The sequence below is a fragment of the Danio rerio genome, chromosome 1, assembly GCF_052040795.2.
Source record: "Danio rerio strain M-AB ecotype USA chromosome 1, GRCz13ab, whole genome shotgun sequence".
Lineage (NCBI taxonomy): Eukaryota > Metazoa > Chordata > Actinopteri > Cypriniformes > Danionidae > Danio > Danio rerio.
Window position 1 is genome coordinate 19,735,728 of NC_141021.1, and position 20,804 is coordinate 19,756,531.

The following is a 20,804-nucleotide window of genomic DNA, read 5'->3' on the forward strand; positions in this document are numbered from 1 at the left end:
GGCCGTTCCCGGCGTCAGCAGTGAATGCGGATCCTGTTTAAAATAGCAGGAGGGAAATCCCTACCAGCACAGCTTTTATGCACGGAGAGTTATTGCTTCAAAATCTACCCAGAACACCTGCGGGTAGGGATTTGCCTCTGGAATACAGTCAAGGGCAGGTCACAGCTGATATCGGCTGCACCGTCCTGGCTGTTTTAAGGCAACACATGTGCGCCATCTAAGATATCAGATTGACCGAAATGACCTCAAAGCATGTGACGAATAGATCGCAGATTAGCATTTTATTACATTGTTAAACTCAGCACATTCCAGCCCATTTCCCTCTCATTATCACCATGAGAATCATGTTGCATGAGCTGCCATATTTCCATGTCATTTTTCCATATTAGGGAACTTTATCTCTGTCATCAGTAAGTGATTAACAACACACTTTCATTCCAGCCGGGATTAATATCTGCTTCACACCGGGACTTCGTAATCCTAATCTATATGCAGCCGGCAGAGTGTTTCCAGCCACAGTGATTTGATTTCCCGGGTGATAGATGGCCAGCTGTCCTCTTGTGGTTATTCATGATGGTCAAATAGCATTTCGTATTTATTCCTCTTTCTTTCTTATTATTCTGGAGTGGTTAGGGTTAAATCTAGTAAAGAGTGCAGCTGATTCAATTATTCATTTCTCCCTTGTTGCGAATCCTCGCATCTGTTTGGTATAATAGGTCTTCTTAGAGTCTCTCCAAAACGCAACATCTAGTTCTAGGTCAGTGCTGAAATATTTATGAATATGCAAATATTTGTTTAGAAGGGTGTAAAAGGGAGCCCAGTTCGAAGTTGTGGGGCCATGTCTCCTGAGATCTGTCTTATTGCATATTCATAAGTGTCTATCAGACCTGTCCCGCATCATGAGCCGGCAAAAATACCGCTGATAAAAACACACGTGCATGTGGGGTTCTGACCACTTTTACACCAGGTATTAACATTCACACTAGACTCCTTTATATAGTTTGCAATAATTCGATTTAGCTTTGGTTGTGGATAAGTTTAAAGGGATAGTTTTAAATTCTGTTATTCTTTACCTATAGATATTTGAACAAAGCTGGAAACCTGTAACTTTTGACTTGCTTGGTATTTGTTTTTCCGACTATAGATGTCAATAGTTACAGATTTTCAGCTTTCTTTAATATATCTTCTTTTGTGTTCAACAAAATAAAAGAAAACACTCAAACTCTTGGAACCACGTGAGAATGAATACATTTATACAATATCAATTTTAGGTGAACCATCCCTTGAATGCCAGGTCTTTTTTATAAAAACAAGATATTAAAAGCTTTCTAAGTTTGTGATTATTTATAAGAATTAGTTAAAGATTTACAAAATGAAGAAAGATATTTCCATGCGAGATCAAGATGTTCTGAATTTTCACATACAACAACCAGAGCAAACAAGAAACATCCTTACAAAAGAATGCAAGTCCTGTAATGCATATTTTAATTCAATATTAAAACAAAATATTGTATTAACAGTACAAGAAGAAAGCATTTTAGATTCTAGAAATGTTCTTAATTCAGGAGTTGTGATAATGTAACATGTTGATTAGAAACAATATGGAAACCCTGCTCTATAAAATGTATTATAAAATTTACTGTAAAATAGCGAGTTTTGACAAATGAACATGTATACTTTACATTTCCTTTGGCTTAGTTTCTATTGCAGAGGTCACCACAGCAGATTGAACCGTCATCTATTCCAGTATATATTTTACACAGCGGATGCCCTTTCAGCTGCACCCCAGTACTCGAAAACACCCACTCATTCACATACTATGGCCAATTTTAGTTTTAAAATGCATAAGTTTTGCTGTGGTTAGGCCATCTGTCCACACTATGAACTTTTTGAAAACGCTGGAGAGGCCGTTTTCATTTTAAAACACTGCTGCTGCTGCATCAAGTGTGGATGGGGGAAAACGAAGACATCTGAAAACGGAAGTGCGGCTGCAGACATTAGTCTATCTGATTGTAGCTTTTACCTCAATATTAGGTGCACAAAGTTCAGTCTTGCATCTTCTCCTAGTAAGTTCAGACTTCGCAAGTTTGATATGGAAAACAAACTCCCGAGGACACGTTGGGTAAATCTTTAAAGAGAACAGTGTACTTCATAACCTCATTTATATCACCCTGGCTACGTTGTTTCACTTTCTTAATAAAATTATAATAGAACTGCCTATTTTCATTTTGAAATTAGCAACTTAAGAGACACCAAAAATGTTAAGGCGTCATGTAGATACATATTTATATCATCTTCACTGTATGCATATTTATAACAAAACGGAGCCTATAACACTACTGCCTCCTTTCATTTTCATTGAAAATATGAAACATGCCCTTTCTTTGCTGAATTTCCACTTTAATAAATCAATAATGGCCATTATGAAATTATAATTTACAATAAGTTTATACATTATCCTTGATGAACTGTCCGACAGGGTAGATGCGCTCAAAGCACCCGCGCTAACTGCCTGGAGCTCAGACGCATACATACACTGTGATGCACGTTCTTATGGGTGTAGTGTGGACGAAAAGCTGTTCAGAAAAGCTACTGTAGGTAACGCGTTTTCATTCTAAAATGCTGTTTTAAAACTAAAACGTATTAGTGTAAACCAGCCTTAGTTGATTTAATTTGCCTATAGCACATGTCTTTGAACTGGGGGGGAAACCGGAGCACTTGGAAGAAACCCACGTGAACACAGGGAGAACATGCAAACTCGACACAGAAATGCCAACTGGCCCAGCTAGAACCAAACCCACAATGTTCTTGCTTTGTGGCGACAGTGCTAACTACTGAGCCTCTGTGCCACCCTGTATTCTTCACCATATAAGTAAATTCATGTTACGTTGATGTAGATATTAAATACCTATGTAAGTGTAGTCATGTTTGGAGAGTTTAAATTTTAAATTTAAATTTTTTATGTGCTGTGCACAAGCATTTCATTCTTAACATGCTTGCTGCGAAACTTTTAGTAGAGTGATGTTATATTAACAAACATCTGACTTTGAAGTACTATGTAAGCTTCTCACATACATTTATAAACAGCATACATGGACCTCAAACTGTTTGTGTGTCTGTATAGTGCTCCATTTCCCATTTTGATAACTTATTAGTAGTTTTACAGATTTTATATTTAGCTTTCTGTCCTCTATACTATTCTATGTTAATATACTAGTCCTGTATATTAACATCCAGTTTTAAAGGAATTATTTTGAAGACAATGCTCTTAAAATGTATATTATCCTGACATTTTTTACTTAATTAACAGGTACAATCTGGTACACTCTCAGAAAAAAAGGTACAGTGGTATAAATAATGTTCCTTAAGGAAAAATTTGGAAATTACAAATTTGTAAAAATTTGTACCTTATATTGTACGGAAAAACCCTCTTATGATACTGTTCTGTACCTTTTATAGTACAATTGAAATGAAGGTGCACGATTGTTCTCATAAAAAGGTAGATAAGTGTTAAACAACTTTTTCTTTATTATGAAATTAAATATTACTGGAAAGCCAAAGTTATTTGATGAATAATTTCCATATTAAAACTTGAATCATCATTTAAAAGCATGTTTGTAGAAACTTATAAACAAATTATTAAGTTCTATAATATGAAACAACTGGTAAAACAACACTATAGGTATTGTAAACTAAACATTTTAGGTATTTTTCCATAAGCATTTTCTGATAAATACATTTTCATTATTGATATCCACACCTTTTGGCATTTGTTTTCCACTACGCACTTGAGCTGGCAAAAGTCTTGCATATGCTAAGTGTTCATGCAAACATTTTAGTATTGTAAAAGTAATCAAACATTGTCCATATCTCATTACAACACTTGATTACAACATTATTCCATTTCTATTTTAAAATTAAGTAAATTAAATTAACTTTTAAGTGTTTACAAAGGATTTGTAAGACAATTACAGAAAAAAATAGTTTTATATTGTACATGGGGGAATGCATTTCTGTTACTTTTTGTGAAAAGTGTTCTGTTTAGCAAAAAAAAAAGATCTTTTAATTTGTGTCAAATTAGTTTTTATTCTTTATTGTAAATGGAAATGGTGCATTTACACAAAAAACAAACTTTATTTAAAAATGTATTCGATGTTTTATATTTTATGTAAATAAATTGATCCATTTTGGATAAAGTGAAATGTCTTTATATAGTTCTTGAAGGAATAAATTTGAATTTGTTAAGGAACAAAGTGTCTTGTCACTGTAGTGGTACCTTCATGGATCAGATTTGTACCTTTAGTGAAGGTACAATATTGTAACTGCAGGTTTTAAAAACCAAAAGGTACATTTTGGTTTCCCATGGTACAAATCATGTCTTTAAAAGGTACAAACAGCAATGGCAAAAATATATATATATTTTTTTTGTCTTAAGGTACAATTCTGTTCCATAAAAAGGTACTGCCCCAGTGAAAAGGGTTTGTACCTTCTTTGGTACAACATTCATTCATTCATTTTCTTGTTGGCTTAGTCCCTTTATTAACCCGGGGTCGCCACAGCAGAATGAACCACCAACTTATCCAGCAAGTTTTTACGCAGCGGATACCCTTCCAGCCGTAACCCATCTCTAGGAAACATCCACACACACATTCACACACACACCATATACGGACAATTTTAGCCTACCCAATTTACCTGTACCGCATGTCTTTGGACTGTGGGGGAAACCGTAGCACCCAGAAGAAACCCACGCAAAGACAGGGAGAACATGCAAACTCCTCACAGAAACGCCAACTGAGCCAGGGTTCGAACCAGCGACCTTCTTGCTGTGAGACAACAGCACTACCTACTGCGCCACTGCCTCGCCTGGTACAACATTGTACCATTTATTTATTTATTTTAGAGTGTACAGTCTGCATTTAACTTAAGTGGCTGCAAGTTGATTAGCGTGAGAGAAATAAAATGGAGCTGAAAAATAGAATTACCATTACAATACGTATGAAACATCAACAACAACAACAAGAAAAAATACAAATGTGTGTGTTGATAAATGGAAAGTAACATTTACTGTAAAGCGACAAGCAAAAAATATTCAGATTTTCCATGACTTAGAATATTTTCTGACATATAGTATTTGGAATGGAACTTTTAAAAATTCCTTGATGTTCCAGAAATTTACCGACCCGTGAAAACCCTGCTGTTAGTTAAAACTATAAATTTGCCAACGACACAGAAAGATGTTTCTGGCTTTGCAAAAATGAACATTTCTCACCTAAACAGTGAGTGAGGAGGATCATGCAGTGCATCCATTTCTCCAAATGATAAAACGTCTTTCCTTGCCGAGAGATCTTTTCCCATGGACTCGCTCTAAAAACCCCAGATGTTTTAAACTATTAGAGAGATAAAGATAGAGAGAGAGTTAGAAACGACCAGCACAAAAGGAAGTCGGATGTTTAAATCAGGTATTAATGGGGTCTGTCAGATTTACTTCAATTCACAGTGAAATTATAAAAGGACCGTGGAATTAAGCGAACGCCTGGTTTGACATGCAAACTTTTACATATTAATTTTGGTCTATGCTTGACCTCACAGTATTCTGGCTCTCACCCATACTTTTTTCTCCCGCTCTTCATCTCTACGAATGCAATCCATCTTCACCACTGAGAGCGATGAAGCCGAGCCGAGTTCAGATAGTCATTCACTTGGTTGATGGTGTGTGGGTGAATTGCCGTCCTTCGAAAGAATTGAGAAACATAGAAGGTGGAAGAATTCAAGAAGAGAAACAAAACCATATGAAATGTGTATTGGCAATAGCTCAGCACAATCTGTCATGCACAGAAAACAGAGAGATTATGTATTTTTATCACAGGCTCAAGCCAAAATGTGGGTGCAACGCATCTCACATGCAGTCAGGCTCCACAAGCTACTCTATTATAGTATGTAGTTAACTCTATATTATATGTAGCTGCATTTAAATGATAATTAATTGACTAGAGTAGTTAATTGGCATTAAAACACTAACTGTGATTTATTGTGTGCGATTTAACAAAAATTTAACAAAATTACATCCAGTTTTAAGACTGCATGAATAAGGATCCCTCAGGCCTGGTTCACACCGCTTGCAAAATTAGCATAAACTGCATATCATTTCTTTTAATATTTGAATATTATTGGCTTGCAGGCTTCACAATGCACACTTCACCACTTTGGTGCCAGGGGAATTTTACCACTGAGCCTATATTAGTGCATTAAATTCATCACATTTGCAATTCACTGCAAACCTATTTATTTAAAGGCTTTTATGAAGTAACATAAAACAATGGAGTAAAATATGCACCTGTTTTTTAATTCATTCAAGTATAACTTAATTTAGATGTAAATATGATCAACCTCCTTCTCAGCTATATTTCAAAACAATTGAGATTGTAATAATTTTTAATTGTCCACGCATTTCACTATTCCATAATTTATGGATGTTATGCAATGAAATATGCAACATGCTATTCCAGAAATTACTGTTTGTTTATTTATTTATTTATTTACTCACTTTAAGACAAACTATCCATTTAATAATGTTAATACTGACTTATCATTATGTTATTGTGGTGATAATCTTTATCATAATGACTTCACTATTCATTACAGTGACTTTGGTATGTTGTATAATAAAAAGAAATGTTTCCAGATAATAATAATAATAATAATAATATATATATATATATATATATATATATATATATATATATATATATATATATATATATATATATATATATTTTTTTTTTTTTTTTTTTTTTTTTTTGCCATATAAAAACAACAATTTTGGCCAAACTCAATTCCAACATAATCTTTCACAAACTGACTGAGACAGATATACATGAATCAAATATAAACCCTTACAATAACACAAAGCAAAGAAAAATGTATTTAAAAATGTGCAGACATCAAACAGAACCTCTGTAAGCCAGGGATCATCAAACTTGTTCCTGGAGGGCCAGTGTCCTGCAGATTTTAGCTCCAACCCTAATCAAACACACCTGAACCAGCTAATCTAGGTCTTACTATGGCTGTTTCTCAACATGCGTTCTTCAGCTGTCTTGCATCCTCGTGTTCTCGTGCAACGTCATCAACAGCTGCCTAAGTTCAGTTCCAATACTCAAGACCGCAAGTACGGAGGACGCGTGAAACTTCCCGAATGTAATCTTGATATCGAGGACGCAACGATGCAGACTTGAGCACCGAACTCGCTCTGGAAGTCCCAGAAGTCATTGCGACTGGAGGTGGGAAGGGCTGCATTTTATTTAGATTTATTATTAAAGTTTAGAGATTTAACTTATTTACCTCAGGAGTTTCCCTAAATGAAACGGTGAATATAAACATTACCATGGACATCTTAATAAAGGAATAAACACATTGAGGGTGTTTGTTTGCTGAAATTCGTATTAAAAACTGTTTTATTTATATTGTGCAACATATATTTATAATGTTTTTATGCATAGTATATATTTTGAAAAGGGGAAAAACAATAAATCGTTGTATGAAGGCTGTAAAGTTTAAATAATTTACCATTTAAAACACATGAAGGCCATGTGACCATCAGGAAGAACGCAGCATTTCAATTTTCAAAGGACGCGTTCTCTGCCCTCGCGGTCTCCTAAGTTCGTTCTTCAGAGGACACCCGGCAAGACCGGTCTCCACAAGAACACAAGTCTGTTCTCTGCATTCTTTGAATTGAGAAACAGCCTATGTATACTTGAAACACCCAGGCAGGTGTGTTGACGCAAGTTAGAGCTAAACACTGCAGGGACACCGGCCCTCCAGAACCGGGATTGGTGACCTGTGCTGTAAGGGGTCAAATAAAACCATATTCTTTTGAAACAAATCATAAAATTGTTTAGCCTTCTCACCCTCCATTTCTTTTAAAGTCTCTACATAGGTGGCAAACTTCTTTTTAAAGACAATCAATTGAGGAGTTGTCTTCAAAATTTAGAAGAATTTAAGTGAAATAAGTAAACAATTTGCAGTCAAGTCATCATCTTTGTTGTTCAAATGTACTCCAAATTTTACAATGTCCCAACAAATAGAAGGAAACATTGAAATATATTGTTTTCATCCAGTTGCCCACATCAGACCACAGTGGATAAACCAAGTTACAACGAAGAAATATGTTCAACAGTTTCAATATCACTATTGCAGAATTGGCAAACATTACAATTCACATTACACTTTTTTCTCAGACACTCCTTTGCAGGATAAATATCATACGTCATTTTAAAATGTAACTTACTCCTTATTTGGAGGAAGAGGAAATGTCAAATACTTGCTTCTAATTGTCTTAATTAATTCTTATTAAAAGGTTGGAAAATATAATTTCTTTTAATAGGATAAGGATAGCATTCCTGTATAAGGTACTTTCTAATAAGCGTGAAATCACTGTTTACTGTAGTCTGCTGAGAAACATTTATTGTGAAATCACAACACTCCCTGTTAGCATAATAAATGCGGTGTGAAACAGGATTACATACTGCCGAAGGCCATCTTCTTGGATTAGAAATGAAACTGTGCCTCTGTAAACCTACATTTTAATTAATCTGCCAATATATTACTCACCTGTCTGTCAAGACTGCAAGTCATTTGAGTCGCTGTGTGAATGTTTGCGTGAATCACAAATCAACATGGCTGCCACTACGCAACAGCCACCAATCTGGATGATGCATCCTCTGTCATGTGACTTGTTTCACGTCCATTCAGAACTCACTGGACGTTCATTCATTTAGAATGCAACAGATTAATTCCTCAGAACACAGAGGGTGAAATAAAAATAAAGTATAATAAAATAAACATTCACTGCTAAATATCTCATCTGCTTCATAGATTGCAAAATATTTAAGCAGTTTTTTTTTATTATTGTTTTGATCCCTGCTTTCATTTTTTATGCATAATATATGCATTTTATATAGTACCAGGCCACAAGTTTTATTTATTTTTCTTCTTTTTCAACTGAATTCATTTTAAAATGTAATTTATTTCTGTGATGAAAGCTGAATTTTTAAAAGCCATCACTTTTTTAAGAGCCAACACTAGTGATCATAAACTGTTCAGCTATTATGTTATACATGGTACTCAATTATTAATAATGGTTCTTATTCGGAATTTATATGAATTATTAACTTAATTAAAAACTTTAAATGATTGTGTTTCATGGTAAACCCAAAACAATATGAAGCACCACATCTGCTTCCAGTACCAGAGCACCAAATCAGTCATTCATTCATTTTGTTTTTGGCTTAGTCCCTTTATTAATCAGCCGTTGCCACAGCAGAATGAACCGCTAACTTATCCAGCATATGGTTGCCCTTTCAGCCGCAACCCAACACTGGGAAATACCCATGCACTCTTGTATTCACACATTGGCACACATACACAATACAGCCAATGTAGCTTATTCAATTCACTTATAGCACATGTCTGGACTATGGGGGAAACTGGAGCACCTGGAGAAAACCCACGGCTACACAGGGAGAACATGCAAACCCCACACAGAAATGCCAACTGATCCAGTCGGGACTCAAACCTAACCATTGAGTAACCGTTGCACCTGCAGCAAATCAGGATATATTAAAATCATTTCTGAAGAATCATGTGACATTAGAGATACTATTTAGGTTCATACAAACATTTATTTAAATAAATATTATATACCAATATTGCAAGGTATGAAGCACATCACACTGAGCAGCAGCGCAAGTTCTGACAGTTTTCAAGAAAATAAATGTCTACAGCCAGTACTTTATTCATAAAACATGAAGTCCCAGAGCAAAGAGTGGTGACGGATCTGGGGCGGGAGGTTATGAAAGAGAGCATGTTTAAATAGTGTGTTGACACAGCATTGTCACTTAGCAGTTTTCTCTAAAGTGCAAAGAAATAAATCTATGTAAATTGTTTGCTTAGTGTTTCTTGAGGATTGATCCAAGAAAGCTTTTTTTTATTTTGGTCTGCCACTAACCAAGAGGGTTTGGCTGTTTGGCAACTTGCCCCTTTGGCTATATTTTAAGTCTACACCGAAGCTTTTTTTAAACATTCTAGAGATATTCTGAAAATATTACACTCACTGGCCACTTTATTAGGTACACATGTCCAACTGCTTCTTAACATAAATTTCTAATCTGCCAATAACATGGTAGTAACTCAATGCATTTAGGCATGTAGAAATGGTCAAGATGATCTGCTGCAGTTCAAACCGAGCATCAGAATGAGAAAGAAAGGTGATTTAAGTGACTTTGAACATGGCATGGTTGTTGAGGCCAGACGGGCTGGTGTGATTATTTCAGTAACTGCTGATCTACTTGGTTTTTTACCCAACCATCTCTAGGGTTTACAGAGAATGGTAAGAAAAAGAGATATATCCAGTGAGCAGCAGTTCTGTGAGCACAAATGCCTTGTTGATGTCAGAGGTCAGAGGAGAATGGCCAGACTGGTTCGAGCTGATAGAAAGGCAACCATAACTCAAATAACCACTTGTTACAACCAAGGTATGCAGAAGAGCATCTCTGAACGCACAACACATTGAACCTTGAGACTGATGGGCTACAGCAGCAGAAGACCACACCGGGAGCCACTCTAATTAGCTAGGAACAGAAAACTGAGGCTACAACTCACACAGTCTTACCAAAATTGGACAATAGAAGATTGGAAAAACGTTGCCTGATCTGATGAGTCTCAATTTCTGCTGCGACATTTGAAAGGTAGGATCAGAATTTGGCATCAACATCATGAATGAAGCATGGATCCATACTGCCTTGTATCGATGGTTCAGGCTGCTGGTGGTGGTGTAATAGTGTGGGTGATATTTTCTTGGCACACTTTGGGCCCATTAGTACCAATTGAGCATTGTGGCAACGCTACAGCCTACCTGAGTATTGTTGCTGACCATGTCCTCCCTTTATGACCACAGTCTACCCATCTTCTGATGGCTACTTCCAGCAGAATAATGCACCATGTCATAAAGCGTGAATCATCTCAGACTGGTTTCTTGAACATGACAATGAGTTCACTGTACTCAAATGGCCTCTACAATCACCTGATCTCAATCTAATAGAGCGCCTTTGGGATGTAGTGGAATGGAAGATTTGCATCATGGATGTGCAGCTGACAAATTTGCAGCAAATGCGTGATCATGTCAATATGGACCAAAATCTCAGAGGAATACCAGGTTAAATCTATGCTACGACCAATTAAGGCAGTTCTGAAAGTAAAGAGAGGTCCAACCCAGTACTAAAAAAAGTGGACCCAATAAATTGACAAGTGAGTCTATATTTCATTAAAGTGCAGAATAAAGGAATACTTCATACAAAAATAAACATTTCTTTACCCTGTACTCACACAAATGTGGTTCTAAACCTTTATGTTAGTACAAAGTACCCATTGACATCCATAGTTAGAACAACAAATTCTATGGAAGTCATTGGCTACTTTTTTCCAGCATTCTTCAGATTATTATCATTTGCTTTTGATGGAAGAACTGGAAAATAAAGAGAGAAACTCAAACTAGTTTAGAACAAGTGGTGGATGAGTAAATGATTAAATGTTAATTTTGGGGTGAATTATTCCTATAAGATTTATTAGGAGGCTATACCGTTTTTAGCAAAAACAATCAAATCATAAATTAACCATTTGCCTTCCATGTCACAGATTAGTTGTCATCACTCACCAACCTGATTTCACCAAGTAGGACATGAACAACGCAAAGTAGGACTAGAACAACATTCCAATCAGCCAATCAGAATTAAGGAATACATTTAATGTTTATGTTGTTTAGGTTTACGGTTAGCTTTATGCACTTCTACATGATTGTTATTTAACTATTATTACCCCCTGATTTTGGGAAAAATTTACAGTTATGGTTAGGTTTAGAGGTAAGGAACAGGTATGGACTACATTTTCAAACAAAATTGATGTTTTTCAACATAGATGTTCATCTAGGATCGCATTGTACTTGGCAAAACCATGACGTGCAGTAGTAAAACGATGGATCGGGATAAATTTTTGTTCATCATCAGTTGTTTTCCATTAAGACTACAGTAGTTGTATTAAGTATCATACATTTTTGTATTTAACAGTACATGCAAACTAGAAATATCGTCCAATTTGAGAGCAGAGTGATTTAAGGACAGTCTGGCTCATTTTATGCCTCCTTCTGTGCCTCTCCAGAGTTACTGTATCAACTAATGATGACACTGCTGTTCTCCCCATGTTCATGTGGGTTTACTCCGAGTGCTCCAGTTTGCAAAGTCTAAAGACATGTGGTATAGGTTAATTGGGTAGGCTAAATTGACTGTAGCATATGTGTATGAATGAGTGTGTATGGATGTTTCCCAGTGATGGGTTGCAGCTGAAAGGATTTTTGTTGCGTAAAATTTATGCTGGATCAGTTGGCATTTCAGTCCGCTGATGCTACCCTTAGATTAATAAAAAGACTATGCCTAAAAGAAAATGAATGAATGAATATAATATAGCATAGGGCAACATGGTGGTGCAGTGGTTAGCAAGATCACCTCACAGCAAGAAGGTCGCTGATTTGAGCCTCAGCTCAGTTGCCATTTCTGTGTGGAGTTTGCATGTTTTCCCCGTGGTGGTGTAGGTTTCCTCCTGGTGCTCCAATTTTCCCAGAGTTCAAAGACATGCGGTGTAGGTAAATTAAAAAAGCTAAATTGGCCATAGTGTATAAGTGTGAATGAAAGAGTGTAAGGGTTTCCCAGTATTTTGTTGCGGCTGGAAAGGCATCCGCTGCGTAAAACATATGCTCGATAAGTTGGCGATTCATTCCGGAATGGCGACCCCCGATTAATAAAGGGACTAAGCCAAAAAGAAAAGGAATTAATGAATAAAATAATATAATAATGCTTGTTTTATTATAATAAGTTTTGTGTCATATTGGTGTTTTCATTTAAACTCTTTACATCTCCAACAGTTCTTGTTGTATTATCATTGGAGCAAAAAATTAAATGCCTTTACCTCTCTGTCCAATCATCTTTGAAAACTTCTTCATCAGCTTTTCTGTTATGGAAACTGACATCCTCACCCACTAAAACGCTCACTGCGGCAAAGTGTCTCCCAGATTCAACAAATGTCATAGGCTGATGTGACAGACCATCGCTGAACGGACATTAAAAACAAAATGATTCATTTAACATCCAATGATCAAAGATGTAAATCCACACTTTAAAACTTATTTACACAATTACACACACAAAAAAAACATTGGATTTAGTTTTTTTTTTTAGTTTTTTTTTTTTGTTGGGTGGTTGCAAACAATTTATATGGGCTGAATGTAAACAAACAATTCACTAACATGGACCACTCCACACTTTGAGTTAGACTTTATTGTAGGGATGTAGAGATGAAGGGGATGGTAAGAGAACAGTGGGATGAAGAGGATGGGAAGAGGATAAACAGTAAACAGGTAGGTAGGTTGATCAGGCATCCTACGATGATGCTTAAAAAACTCAAAGTGGGGAAACCCTCTCTGTATGTTGTATGGTATGTGACTGCCATTTTTTTCAATGTACTACTTCTGAAATATAGATTATGGAGGTGGGTACAGACTTTGAAAATCCCTGAAATATGAACATGAAGTAAAGATACAACAGCCAAACTACACATCTTGTGTAAAAAAAAATTACTTATAGGGTAAAATGTAAAAATTCCCTACGGTAGGGCTTACTCTCACATTAACCAACATTTCTCCCCTGAAGATGAGCTGATGGGCTCGTTTTCATCACAATACCATGGACAGAATACATCTTTATCCAAGTTCTGGCATAAGAGCCAGTTTTAGACACCCTTTTTTTTTACTTGGTAGAGTAAATACATTAGCAAAGACAATAGCTGAGCAAATGATTACTAAGCTCTGAACGCACTCATCTTTCAAGAGTGCAGACACTCATCTTTCAAGAGTGCAGACACCCCAAAATCTTTAAAATTGACTGTGCAATGTGGTGGCTAGGTGGCTCATTGGTTAGCACGGTCGCCTTACAGCAAGAAGATCGCTGGTTCGAGTTCCAGCTGGGACAATTCGTCACCTTGGAATTATAAGATTCTATCTGCGTTCTGAATGATTTTGAGATATTGAGCTTCAAAGTTTTTGCATTCCATAGCAAACAGTATGTGTGCAACATTTGTTTTTTAAATAAAAAGTGTTAAAATGCAAACAACTTTTTAAAAAAACATCCCATAATGTAAATAAGTTGTAATTTAATAAGAATATGTCAATAACTCAATTTTGACAAAAATGTAAGCTAGAAAGCTTATAATTCTAAGGTGACAAATTGCATTTTAGTGTGAAGTTTGCATGTTCTCTCTGTGTTTGTGTGGGTTTCCTTTGGGTGCTCTGCTTTCCACAGTCCACAGTGCGGTATAGGTGAATTGAATAAGCTAAATTAGTCATAGTGTATGAGTGTGAGTGAGAATGCAGGAGTGTATTGGTGTTTCCCAGTGCTAGGTTGTGGCTGGAAGGGCATCCGTTTAAAACATTTGTAAAAGTAAAAAAAGTAAAAAATAAATAAATAAATAGAAGAAGAATGAGGTCAGTGTCATGAAGAAAAATGAGTCTGATCCGAGGCTTGCAATTTTACTGACTACTGTATGATTTGGGAAATGGTTCGAACCGTTCTAAAAAGCATTTGTGTGTATTTTGACAACAACCTCAAAAAAAGTTCCCAATTCTCAAACCCATCTTTGTTGGATTTTATGTCATGACAAACCACGAGGTACAGATGATACAGATGCTCACTCAAGGATTGAACAGACTTTTAATCTGTTCCCTAGTGGTAAAGCATGAATGCGCAAAACCCATAAACATACAATCGGGATTGGTTGCTTAGAGATGGAATAAAATAAAGTGGGTCAAATCACTCATTGCACAGGTGATTCTACACTGAAAATCCGTTATAGTCTAGGAATAGTCTTAATCTGTGTCTGGGAGGGCAGACCTTATAGGCTCATCTGCAAATCACTCAAATTAAATGGACTATTTCTGATATCAAAATATTACAACTACAGGCTAAACCCTGATAAGCTGCTGTCCTGCTCTAAAATAGCCCATATCTTGTGTACAAGAAACAGCAAGCCAACACAGAATTATTGATCTTAAAATCACAGAAAATTCCAAGCTCTCTAAATTACAGCCCCCACAAAATTGACCACCTTTCATGTCTCAACCATAAACACACCTGAACAGGGGTCAAAGTAAATCACCCCAGCTTCTACATATAACATTCAATTTTATATATAGATATGAATCTCTTGGTCGCAGAGGGCGATGGAGGCAGGAGAGGCGCAGATTAGTGCATAATTCTGTTAGAGGGCAGTGTAAATCCTGGCATTTTTATGTTGCTCATTCGTTCTCTCACTCACTCGTTTGCTTGGTCGGTCGGGTTGGATTAAACTGGGTGATGTCACCGTACAGTGTCAGGTTTCAGAGAGAGAGAGAGCATTGGTGGGCGTCTGGCTAAAACTACTGCATAAGCTTCAGTCTAACACTGTACTTTTTTTGCCCCATTTCCAGTATTATTCAATTGGTGATGCATAATGACCGGGGTTATATTTAGTCTTTCACACCCTGTAAAATTCATTGCATTGATCTTTTTTTTCAGTGAAAGTATTTGAGCATGCATTTTCTTTGTATGATTTTGTCCTTATTGTATTGAACTCTAGAGTTTGAATTGTGGATATAAGTAAAGGCTGTTTAGGTTTCATGCTCCTTTGTTGTGTGCTTGCACAATCAGAAGGCTACAGTACATCTGAAAACAAATGAAATTTTCTTCTGCAATTTTGGTTTTATTTTGCAATTTTATCTTTTATTCAAAACTAAGCAAATAATAACACCTTTGAACAAACTATGAGCAACTTGTATAACCTATGGCAATTGTATTTGTATCTTTTCAGGACTTTTAATATTGAGATAATTTGAGTAATAAAATCATTATGCAATTTTTTTGATTCATCATTTAATATTTAAATGTAATTTGATTCCAGTTAAATTAAAAGGTGGAAAAAATATTCACCCCTTCGAAACTCGAATATGCCATCTGCATTCTGAATTGTTTGGAGACACTGAGCTTTAAAGTCTTTACACTAAATGTAGCATAACTAAAATGGGAATCACATTTTCTAAATTAAATGTCCCAGATGTACCCAACTTTATGAACAAACAAACTAATAAAAATGACACGTAATTCCCCCAACCTCCAAATCACAACTCTAAAGTGAGAAACTACACTAGAATTTATACAATTCACCAAAACAAATTTCCCACATAGAATATTTGTCATGTTTCTAGTCCAAATATGTACATTTCAAAGCAAAAACAAGATTATTTCACACCCCACTGGCAGATAATTCAACGCAATTTCACAGCAATTTGTAACTGTTTGATTTAGTGGCTAATTTGTATAAATTCGTACAATTTAGTATGATTTGCTCATCACCCAATGATGGTTGGGGTTAGGGGTGGGGTTGGGTGCCACGCGTCCTTTTTAAAATCGTACATTTTCATATGACTGAACTCGTACAAATTAGCCACTAAACTGACAAAACGTAATACTTACATTCCCTTGTAAGATCAGGCTGAGTTTTCCCATGTGGTCTCCCATCCAGGTACTGACCAGGCTCAGCCCTGCTTAGAGTAACCAGTCTTGGGCTGCAGGGTGATATGACTGCACTGTAAAAAATGTTACTTAGATCTAACTTATAAAAAGTGAGGCAAGTGGTTGCATCGGACGTTTTAGGTTGATTCAACTTCCAGCCTTTTAAGTATTTTAAACACTAAAACATTGCTTAAAACAAATGCAATAAAATTAAGTTGAGCCAACTAATATTTCTAAAATTACTCAAATCAGATAAACTTACTTTTTTTGTTAAACTTAACTTACTTATACATTGCTATATGTTGACTGTACTCATTTTAATTAAGTATTATGAACTTAATGATCTAAATAAAATTAACCATGCATATGTCATTTAAAACTAATTTAATTGACTTCTGGCTGTAACCTCAGAAAATAAATCTTCGTTTCTATATTGTAAGCACAATATACACTAGTAAAAACAGATAAACAGACTTTCCTGTCAATAACAATTAAATAAGAATGGGAAGATGGATTAAAGACCATAACATGTATTCAATATCAATCAATGTTCCTTTTAATAGTGACTACAAAATAGGCCATTAATGTGGCTACACATACACAATACATAAATAAAAACATTAATAATACCAGATCCTATTGAGAAATCATCCAAGGCAACTCAGTGAGGAGATTTGCATATTTTGATGAAGATTTAGGATGCATAATGTCCAGTCCCACAAAGAGTCTCTAATATATCTCAAATGTATACAGTTTTGATGGATACTTGAAGTCGAGGACATCGGTAAGTCCAAACAGGAGCCATCATGCATTTGACAGGTTTGGCAAACCTCTGACAGTCCTATGATAATCCAAACTGTGTTGGGCTGATGGCAAATTTTTCCCGTGGGCAGCCGCATGCACCTCTGATTCCTCACAACTCTATTGGTAGAGACAAAAAGAAACAGGAGTTCAGGTGGTTGCTACCAAACAACATTAAATAGCTAAATACTGAATAGGAAATAACTACAAGTGAAGTTACAAAAGTCCAGTGAGAATGATGCATGGATGAAACACCTTAGTTTATCAGTTAAAAATTACCTTAGTTAAAATTACCTAACTTCTATTTAAAAAATAAAAAAAGGTTATAGAGGTTGTGTAATTACATTATTCCAGGTGTTTTTAGTTATCAAATTTTAAAGAAAACTGTGATTTTACTCAGTGTAACAGTGCATGTCATTGTGTTTTCCTGTCAATCAAAGAATTGTTAAAATTTAGGTATTACATTTTTTGTTTATTTTGGCAACTTATAAAGCATAAGAATGTGTATTTAATTTAGATATTAAAACTGTTTGAAAATGGCTAAATGAAAATTATAGAATACAAGTTCTATAATTTAATTGTCATCTTCATTTTGCACCAAACTTTGCACGTCATAATACAAATTTTATTACATAAATAAATAAATACATTGCCATTTTACACATTACATTAAGGTTTACATTAATTTTTTGCTAAAGCTACATTTAATTGACTTTTTCTTCAAATTTAATGTCACTGGCAAATGACAGTTCAGTGATTCAGTGTTATCAGTTAGCTTTATTGAAAGACTGACAGATAATAAGAAACTGCATTAGGATATTTTTATACTGTTTTTACTGTTGCACACATAATATCTGTGTAAAAAAAACAGTAAAAAAATTACTGTTGCACTTCAGATATCAAATGTAAGTTAATTCTATGGAGCCCACTATTGTTTGCAATTTTACCAATGTTTTACTTGCCTGCAAATAATTATAGCTGTAGTTGTATCTAATGTTTTTCTTACCTGGATGTGAAGTTTGAAGATCCACAGGTAACAAAATCACTTTGGTATCTAAAGACCAAGAACATGCATTTTAGAATGAGGTGCATACAGTTTAAATGGTTCTGTAAACATCAGTAGTAAATGTAATTTAAGTTAAAATAAATTGTAAATCTGTAATTTATTCACTATGCAGCATTAAAAAACTTATGGACTAAATCTCTAAAACACAAACTTTAAGTTATACTTTCTCTTACGTTAAACACAAACTACTTAACTGTTGCATACGTTTCTGCATTTAATATCCATCCTTAATGTGCTGCTATAACTTAGGTGAGCTAACTTTAGCTAAGTTAGCGCTAGCAAACTGAACCCCCACACCCCGACCGCCCACCAGTGACCTTGTTAATCGGTTCTGCAACGTTAGTTATACCTACTAAGTGTTTTAAAACTACTTTCACTATTTTTTTCTCAATAATATCACTTTTAATCATTAGCATAAACTACCGTTGGTTAGCGTTAGCCAACTTAGCTTTCCATGTGAGAGCAGTCTAACTGTTCACATACCTGAGGCTACAGTACAATTTACAAAGCTAAAACCTCACCTGCCTAGCGAAGACAGCAGTTTTGCATGACTTTACAATTATCATTCGGCTAAATTTGCAACTTACCGTGTTAATCAGATCCGCTGCTGGGAGCAGTTAATGTCGACCATTGCAGAAGCTGCGTCTGCCTGCTAAATCCCGGGCAATGAAAAAGGAGTCACGCAAAACTATAAAAATCACGTTTTATGAACACCTGCCCACATCGACAGCTGCTCTAATAAATTGTCTGTGTCAACTCACTTTTATAACATTTATTCTACACAATAACCACGTAAAAAAATCTACTCAAATAAATTGCATTAGTTTTATTCAAAATATACAGTTATATAAAAACTGATATATTTTAAGTAAAGATGAAGCAAATTAAATTTTTTTGGTATAAAACAAATAAAATTAACTAGATTGCAATTATTTAAAGTAGATAGAACCAACTTTGTGAGTGTAGCACTTTTTACAGTGTGTAGCTGTGAATTATAGTTCAACAGGAGCTACAGAATTGTATTTAATTACTGTATTTATACAGAATTTATATGATTCTCTAAAAAAACGTTCTCACTTCACAATTTTTGTCATGTTTCTAGTCTAAATATCTTCATTTTCAAGTGAAAACAAGATTATTTCACTCACCCCACTGGCAGATAATTTTGTTTGTTGTAAGGAAAAACTCTTAATTTTTACTTTTTTTCTACTGAAGTTGAAAACAAAACAATATAAAATTTATACTTGATCTAAGAATTTTTAGACGTGGACTAGAAATGAGACAAAGCAAAGAAAGAAATCTATTTTTTACATTATAATTATTCAATTCCTGTACCTGAATACTGTTAGGAAACCATCAAATAGAGCTATTCAATCCATCTTGTAATATTCACATCACAATATTTATAGCAGAAAAATAAAATATTGGGTCCCACTTTATATTAAGTGGCCCTAACTAATATATACTTACATAGGAATTATTAGTCTGTTACAATGTACTTATTGTGTAAATACAAGTATTTACTGTGTACTTCTGCTTGATTAAATAATTACATCTGTAATTAACTTTTGTAATTACATTTGTAAATACACTGTTGACCAGTGTATTTACCCAACCTCTATCCCAACTCAAAAGCACCACGTGTTCTCAAATACATTATAAACACAGTAAGTACATTGTATTTATTTGTTTAATGTAAGTACATAGTAATTAGGGACACTTAATATAAAGTTGGACCAAATATTGCAATATTACATTTTTTTCAATATCAAGTAGCCCTACTTCATACCTTATATGGTTCACTTTTGTACAGTGCTCAGAATATATGAGTACAAACCTTACAAATCTATCTTTTAAATTCATATTTTTAATAAGATGTAACACATTAGATTAGTCAATACTGAAGCCAAATCTGGAGCTTATCTAACAAAAAAGCTTATGATAATGGTCCAAAAACTAGTATATCTAAATTTATATGTTATAGAAAAATATTAAATACAAATTTTAAAAAGAGGAAAAATCAAGAGAAGCTAATTTCAATTGGTTAAAATTTTGTAGGTTGTAATATTTTTTGCAATATTTTGCTTGAATTTAATTGTTTTATCTTTCAATTTCTAATATGTTTGGTGGCTAAAAATATTTTTTTATAAATATATATGTTTAATAAATGTGTTTTGTTTAAATGCACTAAAATACATATATTCAATGAGAAATTGCCTAATTAAGTGAACTCAATTATGCTGAACACTGTACCTTTAGGGTTCACCTTTGTATCTTTAATGTACTATGAG

At 34.8% G+C, this 20,804-nt stretch overlaps 1 protein-coding gene and 1 long non-coding RNA gene across 11 annotated transcripts in view; both read right to left on the reverse strand.

Moving 5' to 3' along the window:
* The window catches only part of LOC147846784 (uncharacterized), a 228,672-nt gene extending 219,988 nt beyond the window's left edge, over positions 1–8,684 (reverse strand). For 5 of the 10 annotated variants that reach the window (XR_015476504.1, XR_015476503.1, XR_015476501.1 and 2 more), the window contains exons 1-3: positions 8,611–8,684; positions 5,614–5,733; positions 5,273–5,390 (exon numbers count right to left, since the gene is read on the reverse strand). Coding sequence is in view for 5 of the 10 variants with exons in the window: in XM_087237062.1 (XP_087093188.1) it covers positions 5,273–5,390; positions 5,614–5,652 (157 nt within the window). In the remaining 5 variants the exon portion in view is untranslated. Of the gene's footprint in view, positions 1–5,039; positions 5,391–5,607; positions 5,734–8,610 lie in introns of those variants that run through there. The other 5 variants (XR_015476502.1, XM_087237060.1, XM_087237061.1 and 2 more) reach the window with 2 other exon arrangements.
* Positions 8,685–17,179: 8,495 nt separating this feature from the next.
* On the reverse strand, positions 17,180–19,160 carry LOC147846785 (uncharacterized). Its single transcript, XR_015476505.1, has 3 exons — positions 19,101–19,160; positions 18,454–18,501; positions 17,180–17,567 (listed from the first exon to the last, which is right to left on the reverse strand). It is a non-coding gene; the product is annotated as an uncharacterized LOC147846785 (long non-coding RNA).
* Between the last annotated feature and the right edge of the window lie 1,644 nt (positions 19,161–20,804).